At 44.1% G+C, this 8,063-nt stretch overlaps 1 protein-coding gene across 1 annotated transcript; it reads left to right on the top strand.

The window, feature by feature from the left end:
* The first annotated feature begins 1,605 nt into the window (after positions 1-1,605).
* LGALS14 (galectin 14) lies at positions 1,606-6,711 on the top strand. The gene is made up of 4 exons (XM_010380892.1): positions 1,606-1,820; positions 3,868-3,944; positions 4,448-4,658; positions 6,460-6,711. Exons 1-4 carry the CDS (start codon positions 1,806-1,808, stop codon positions 6,574-6,576), a joined length of 420 nt encoding a protein of 139 aa, XP_010379194.1. The 5' UTR covers positions 1,606-1,805; the 3' UTR covers positions 6,577-6,711.
* The last annotated feature ends 1,352 nt before the right edge of the window (positions 6,712-8,063 follow it).

Below are 8,063 nucleotides of genomic sequence, written 5' to 3'. Positions count from 1 at the left end.
AGCCGCCACTCCACTCCAGCCTGAGTGTCAGAGTGAGACCTGTCTTAAAACAACAACAAAAGGTGAGCAAAGACAGGAACAGATGCTTTTTCTTTTTCTGTTTTTTTTGAGACGGAGTCTCGCTCTGTCCCCCAGGCTGGACTGCAGTGACACGATCTAGGCTCACTGCAAGCTCCGCCTCCTGGGTTCACGCCATTCTCCTGCCTCAGCCTCCCGAGTAGCTGGGACTACAAGTGCCCACCACCAGGCCCAGATAATGTTTTGTATTTTTAGTAGAGACGGGGAGCACTTTTCAAAAGTAGACTTACAGGTGACCAACAAGTACATAATAAAAGCTCAGTATCACTGAACATTAGAGAAATGCATATCAAAACCACAATGAGATACCATCTCACACCAGTCAGAATGGCTCTTCTTAAAAAGTCAAAAAAGGACGGATGCTGGCAAGGGTGTGGAGAAAAAGGAGCACTTACACATTATTAGTGGCAGTGTGAATTAGTTCACACATAGAGGAAAGCAGTGTGGTGATTCCTCAAAGAACTTATACAGAACTACCATTAAACTCAGCAATCCCATTACTGGGATAGGTGTATACACTATTGTATACACAGAAGAATATAACTGATTCTGCCTTAAAGACATATGGACATGAATGTTCTTTTCAACACTATGCACCATAGCAAAGACACAGAATGAGCCCAAATGCCCATCAAGGACGGATTAGATACAGATAATGTGATACATACACACAATGGAATACTATGAAGCCCTAAAAAAGAATGAGGTCATGTCTTTTGCAGGAACATAGATGGAACTGGAGGCCATGATTCTTAGCAAACTAATGCAGGAACAGAAAACCAAATACTCCATGTTCTCACTTATAATTGTGAACTAAATGATGAGACTCATAGACACCAACAGGGGAACAACACACACAGAAGCCTACTCTACGGTGAAGGGTGAAAGGTGGGATAGGAGCAGAAAAAACAACTATTGGATACTATGCTTAGTACCCAGGTGAAGAAATCTTATGTACCACAAACCTCATGACACGACTTTATCTGCATATGTACCCCTATAATAAAAGTAAAAAAAAAAAATTTAAAGAAAAAAAACCAATCTCACCTTTCTCCCAGAATCTACAGGAGAAACAGTATCTCTGAAACTTTGTTTTACTTGGGCTCCAAGACAAAGCAGAGAATGTAGCTAGAGTTCAGGTATGTGACAGACAGATGAGAGTGACCCTCACACGACAGAGCCAAGGGGCCTAGTGTGAGGCAGGTTCATGCAGTAACTTTCTCTACTTCTCTCCTGAGGATCAAGGTCAGGAGGATCAGACCTTCAAAGGCTCTCCCAGAACCTTTAAATGCAAAGAGAATTGCCTTCTAGGTCTGACATCTTTTTCCAAAATTCCCAATTTACTTTTAGTCATTGTACAAATTGGGAGAATGTACACCTTCTGGCTAGATTCTGCATAGTGGAGAAAAGGCTTGAGAGGCACAAAGAGAAGCTTTACAATCACTACCCCTCATTCCATCATCGTATCCCTGGTAACCCAATCCACAGCCTGGTACCTCCCCTACTGTCATTTCTGCTGCCTTACAGCAAACAGCTATGGTTGTGACAGAGTTTCTTCCTGACATCTGAGTGTTTCTCCTGCTACACGGAAAGCTTGCTGGGAGGGGCTTGGAATCTGGCATGAAGCCAGAGGGCATCTCTGAGTTGCAGCATTTAAATGATCCCACTCAGAGATTCACACAGAAGACTGGACACAATTCTGAAGAGTTGCCCAGAAGGAGAGAACAATGTCATCACTACCTGTGAGTTGAAAAGGCACAGACTTTAATAATCTCAAGTCACATAAACCAAGAAAGAAACGGGAGATTTTCTGAGATGAAAATATGAGCATTCCTACTGAGAATGCTTTACTGAGAGGGGTGGTTGTGTGGAAGAGAAACCCTGAGGCTGTGGTATTTGAGATGATTGTGGGGTGTGAGGTGTGGACCCTGGACCAGTGTAACCCTCTGTGAGGGTGTGATGGTATCTGATGAGAGTGAACTCTGCTGAGATGAAGTGACTTTAGGTGGGAGGCGGATGCCCCACCAGGATGGGCGGGTGTGTGAGTGAGTGTAAGCGGTTGAGTGTGCTTTGTCTTCTTGTTTGTGATGTGAGTGTGTATTTGCTCACAGCCAGACCAATGCATGGTCACCTTTATGTGCACAGTGAGCAGGTGTGTGTGACTCAGTGAATGGTGTGGCTGTGTGTGACTGTGGGTGTGTGTGCTGTTATGTGACAGGGTGTTGAACTGGGAACATGCATGTGGCCTTCTGTGCATGTGAAGGTTCCTCCACACACAGCAGCATCTCTGATGAAGCAGCTGTATGTCTTTTCATGTGTGGCAATGTGGATCCCAGATGGCTTAACTGGTAGGGATCTTGGGGATTGTGAGTTACCAAGGACTAGATTCAGGTCACTTATGAGAGGAAAATGTAGCATCGGTAGATGTCTCTTCCCAGTAAGAGTGGGGAAGGGCAATGCAGACTATGGGGGCGATGGTTCCTCAGGTGGGGACTGCACAGAGTGACCACTGGCTTTGGCTTCCCAAGCTCAGCTTCCTTGCCCCAGCTCAGCCTGTTCTTCCCATTGTGGAACAGGAGAGTGTTCAGACACTGATTTGCCAGGGAAGAATATTAGAGGCCGTGGTTTCAGCGACTGAACCATGCAAAATAATCACGGTAAGCTCTGTCTGAAATGAAACTAAACTTGTTCCTCCACCCATGAAAGAACAAGCTCTGTCTGAATTCAGACAGAGCTTACCGTGAATGTTACTCAACAAAGCAGCTGGCTTCACTGGCTCACGGCTATAATCCCACCAATTTGGGAGGCAAAGATGGGAGGGTAACTTGAGGCCAGGAGTTTGACACCAGTCTGGGCATCATAGTGAGACCCTTTCTTTGAAAAACTTTAAATATCAGACTGGCAGAGTGGCAGGCACCTTTCGCCCCAGCTACACAAGAGGGAGCAGATGTGTGAGGATCACTGCAGCCCAGGAGTTCGAGGTTTCAGTGAGCTGTGATTGCACCCCTGCATATCAGCCTGGGCGACAAAGCAAGACCCTATCTCAAAAATATGGAAAAATTATCAAGCACTTGTAGTAGTCGTAGAAATCAATCGTTCCCTCTAGTTATGTCTCTGACCCACAGGCTTCATATGTGCAAGTACTGAGGCTGCGCTGTCAGCAATGTGTCCCCTTCTGGGAAGGACGTCCATTGCCCTTGATGATTGCGATGCATGTGCCTCCCATACACAGGGGTTTCCTGTTCTTTCATCATTTCTCTCTATTTCAACAAGTGTTGTTTCCCTCTGAAGTGAATTTCTAAATTCTTTCACCCTCAAGTCTTGTTTTCATTTTCAGAGTTGAAAATAAGGCAGGTCAATGTTTCAGGAGGACTCCCCTGTTCTGTTAGGTCACCCCTAACAGACCCTACACATACCAGGGATTAGAGTAGAAGTTTTACATATATTAACTCCTCTATTACTGAGAACACCCTACAAAGTAGGAATTCCTGACAATCCTCCTTGTTCTGGGGAAACCGAGGCAGGGAGTGGTTAAGTAATAGATCTAAGATTGCACTGCTAGTAAAAGGCAGAATGAGGACTGAAATCCAGGATGTCTGGCTCTTGAACAACTGCTCCTACCTATAGGTGCACCATATCTTCAGGAATATGGGGCCCTGACTGTGGTAGGGTGAAAGGGGAGAGGCCTCAGAGTCTGCCCTGTGATCTCTAACCTCCTGCACCATGGGAATCTGTTACAATAGGGGAGGCTGACCCTTTACCTCTCACTCACTTTCAATACTCTGGCAGGTACCATACACACTGCCTGTTTCCTTGTCTGTTGGTTCCTGCGTGATAATCACAGGGACACCGATCCTCACTTTTGTGTGAGTACTCCATGGTCCAATGGAGGGGGTGGAGGAGAGAAGGGAGAATACTTGCTAAGGGTTTGACCTTATGTGTGGGTGATATGGAAATGTCTAGTTGGCATAATGAAGGCCTCATGCAAGTGCATGCCCTGGAGACCCTCCAGCACCAGGCATGAGACCTGCAGCAACTGAATGTGGGTCAGCCATGGGGACTAGGGGAGGAGGACACTCAGTGGGTTGGGGCCGTGGCTCTTTATTAAAGGGACAGAATTTCCAGGAAATGAACAGATCATAGGCCCAGGTCCCTGACTGGTGCTCAGTTTTTGTCTGGGGATGAGGAGCACAGCATCTCCCTGCCTCGGAGCACGAGGAGCTGAAGCATCCCCACAGGGACCAGGACTGCAGTATCATCAGGGAGACTTCTTGCCCTGGGTAAAGAGGGGAAGGGATTTGTGTGTGTGTTGAGTGTATGTCTGCACTATGAAGGAACCTGCCCAACGTGCTGTGTGCTTCGACCTCAGCAAGGACCCACAGCTGGAGGTGAATTTCTACACTGGGACGGATGAGGACTCAGATATTGCTTTCCAATTCCGACTGCACTTTGGTCATCCTGCAATCATGAACAGTCGTGTGTTTGGCATATGGAGGTACGAGGAGAAATGCTACTATTTACCCTTTGAAGATGGCAAACCATTTGAGCTGTGCATCTATGTGCGTCACAAAGAATACAAGGTGAGTACCTCAGGAGCTTCCAGGACTGGAGCTTTGTGGGCTCCTAGAGGAGGCAGCTTTCATTCACCTGGTGCCACCAGTCCCTTGGGGCCCATCTTCCATAACTACTCCTGTTTCAGGTTTTCATCACAGAGCACCCTCTGCTTGCACTGCCATCCTCTGCTCTTTCCAAAATCTAACCAACATCAAGGTCGGCTCACCTGCCATTTCCCCCAAAGTGGAGAATCTCCTGTCTTTTCCCATAGTGCTCATTTCTACTTATGCCATTCTTTAAATTTTCATTTAGCTGAATGTATACAATATACTTAAGGAAAACGTGGTTTTAATCATTCAAAAATTGTGTCTTTGTCTAACTTTTGGGCCCCAATTCTACTCATAAGAACAGCATTACTAGAGTTCCGCTCTTCTTCAGAAAGAATCTTTTTTTTTTTTTTTTTTTTTGAGACAGAGTCTCACTTCGTCATCCAGGTTGGAGTGCAGTGGTGTGATCACAGCTCATTGCAAACTCCACCACCCAGATTCAAGCGATTCTCTTGCCTTAGCCTCCCAATAGCTGGAATTACAGGTGCATGCCATCACACCTGGCTAACTTTTGTATTTTTAGTAGAAGCGGAGTTTCACCATGTTGGCCAGGCTTGTCTTGAACTCCCAACTTTGCGTGATTTGCTCATCTTGGCCTCCCAAAATACTGGGATTACTGGCATAAGCCACTGTGCCCAGCCTTTCAGAGGAAACCTTTGCCTATGGACGGATATAGATATGTCTATGATTTCATTTGTTTTTAAGCAAATCCCAGTATAAGTTGCTCTACACATTACACTTCAGGAATTAAGTTGATCTGTTGACAAAGAATATATCTTGAAGGCACTATCAATCCATGGTGCCACTTCAGTTTTTAAAGATTGCATAATATTCCATTAAAAAGTTTACCCAAAATTATTGAACTTGACCCTTTTTTGGGCATTAAAGTTTTTTCCAGTATTTTGTTCTCACACATGATCCTGTATTAAGTTTTATAGTCAGTCCTCTTGTCATTACTAATTTCCCAATACTTATACTGGAAGGTAATTAGAAAAAAAAATGAAAAAACCAGCTCAAAAATGTGTAAATTTTAAATTTGAAAAATTTACATTAAGAAGGTGACTTTCTCTATAGCTTCAGTATAAGGAATATATCCATACTCTTTGGTTTTCTCTAATGAATAGGCCAAAAGATTCACATCTTATTCAGAGTCAAGTGAGGGATCTTTTCCAATGCTTAAAAGTTGTTGAAGATAATATCCTATGTTTTACAAGACCTGTCCTCCCTTAACTCTCTAAGAATCCTGGGTTTCATTGTTTGCCACTACCATCTCAGATGTAGGCTATCCAAAGAGGAACTGTGCCATCAGTAGTAAAAGGCAGTCACAGTTCATGGAACTGAAAAGTATGCACTCAATGAACATGGTCTAGCAGTAACCCTGTGGCATGTCCTATGTGAGATGCAGGGTCTCAAGTTCCTGAGACACAGTCCCTGGTGATGGGGATCTTCCAGGTTGGAAGGGAGGCTGAGTAAACAAGGACTGTGTGACATGCTGTATAACTTCACTAGGGGAATGAGAGAAAACATTAGAAATAAAATGAGCAACTGCCTCAAATAGGCATAAAACGTAGCCTGTAAACAGAAATGTGTCTACTAGGTTCACTTTTGTGTAACTAGGAGTTTTCATGGGGAAGGTTATTTGTACTAGGTCAGAGAGGAGAAAGGGCTGAAAACCTGTTTGGTGGCATACTGTCTTTCTGATGCATTTTTCCTCTTGTAGGTAATGGTAAATGGCCAACGCATTTACAACTTTGCCCATCGATTCCCGCCAGCATCTGTGAAGATGCTGCAAGTGTTGAGAGATGTCTCCCTGACCAGAGTGCTTATCAGCGATTGAGGGAGATGATCAGACTCCTCATTGTTGAGGAATCCCTCTTTCTACCTGACCATGGGATTCCCAGCTCCTGCTAACAGAATAATCCCTACTCACCGTTTCCCCTACACTTGATCATTAAAACAGCACCAAACCCCACATGGTTGGTTCTTGCTTTAAGAGGGGAAAAGAGGAAGTGGTCATCCCCAAGAGGGGCCAGGGCATTCTATGGGAGGCATCAGGAAATCAAAGGGGATGAACCTTCCTGTGACAAAGGGAGTGAGTGACAAGGTCACTGGAATGTCTGAGAAGACATTAGAAACAACATTCTTCTATAGTATGTAGTTGACGTCAGACAGTCTGAACCAAAATCCTTACCCAATGTCAGATGACTCACCGCACTGAAATGTTAGGTAGTTGCTTACAGCCACATAGGTGTACTAGTGGCTTCAGGCAGAAGCTGTAACTTGAGGAAAATCATATAGAATTCCTTAATTTTTTTCATTGTTCTCAGGATGCTTATTGTGTAGGCACATTGTGAAATTTTCAATCTAAGTAGTAGGGAAATACTGAAGCCCAGTGTTTTCCTTAAAGAATCCCAATTATTCTTACTTCCAAATATTCAAAGATTTTTCCATTTTTTGTGTGCAGAATCCAGGGGTTTCTCTTTGGAAATAAATAGTCATGGTTGTAGATCAGAGAACATGTAGATTATTATTGGAATAGACACAGTTCATGCACATGGACACAGTGAACAGACCCTGCTTTACTGCTGTTCCAGTGACAAATTGTAGCATAACAAACCTCCCAACACATATTGACTAAAGTCAATCATTTATTTTGATCTCTCCCAGCTTTACAGGTTTATTGAACTCATGTGAGTGGTAGGTCATGTGATGGGAGTCATGTTTTTAGAGAAATCTTTTAGTCTGGGATTTCAGAGGATGCTTCACTCATGTCCAAGTCAACACTAGAGCTGAGTGAACACCTAGAAACTGGCTGGGTATCTCTTTCACTACCACACCTTTCCATTCATGCCTTGAATATGTTCAAATCAGGAGAGTCTCATGGTTCTTGGACTTAATGAATGGTGATTGGCTTTCAGCAAAGAAAGCCTTTCCAAAGGCTCATGGAGACAGTTCATGGCATTATAAGACCTACCTTTGAACGGCAGACAGTGGCACTTCTATAGCTTTACATTGACCATGGTGAGTCACATAGACAGCCCTAATCAAAAGGAGAGGACTCCACAAGCTGTGTTTATTGTGACTGTAGTCATGAGGGGCCATCCTTGGCAACTAGTTCCATTCAGTCGTTACTGGCTTATATACTTCCCACATACCAACAACACTAACCCTGTAAGGGATCTCTGAAGGCGATACTACAACAGGAACAGGCTCAGAGTGAAGTGCACTATCTTATCTCATCAGGATATGGTGTCTATCAGGTGACTAAAAATTATCACTTGCAATCTCTCTCAACATGTGCACCAAAAGGACACATTATCTGCT

Source organism: Rhinopithecus roxellana, chromosome 12 (genome assembly GCF_007565055.1).
Source record: "Rhinopithecus roxellana isolate Shanxi Qingling chromosome 12, ASM756505v1, whole genome shotgun sequence".
Classification (NCBI taxonomy): Eukaryota; Metazoa; Chordata; class Mammalia; order Primates; family Cercopithecidae; genus Rhinopithecus; species Rhinopithecus roxellana.
This window is presented reverse-complemented; position numbering and strand designations above follow the sequence as displayed.

Excerpts from the sequence above, each read along its gene's own strand:
- LGALS14 (XM_010380892.1), top strand. Across the intron at positions 3,945-4,447 it reads ACACCGATCCTCACTTTTGT|CAAGGACCCACAGCTGGAGG; the intron begins GTGAGTACTCCA and ends CTTCGACCTCAG. Across the intron at positions 4,659-6,459 it reads TGCGTCACAAAGAATACAAG|GTAATGGTAAATGGCCAACG; the intron begins GTGAGTACCTCA and ends TTCCTCTTGTAG.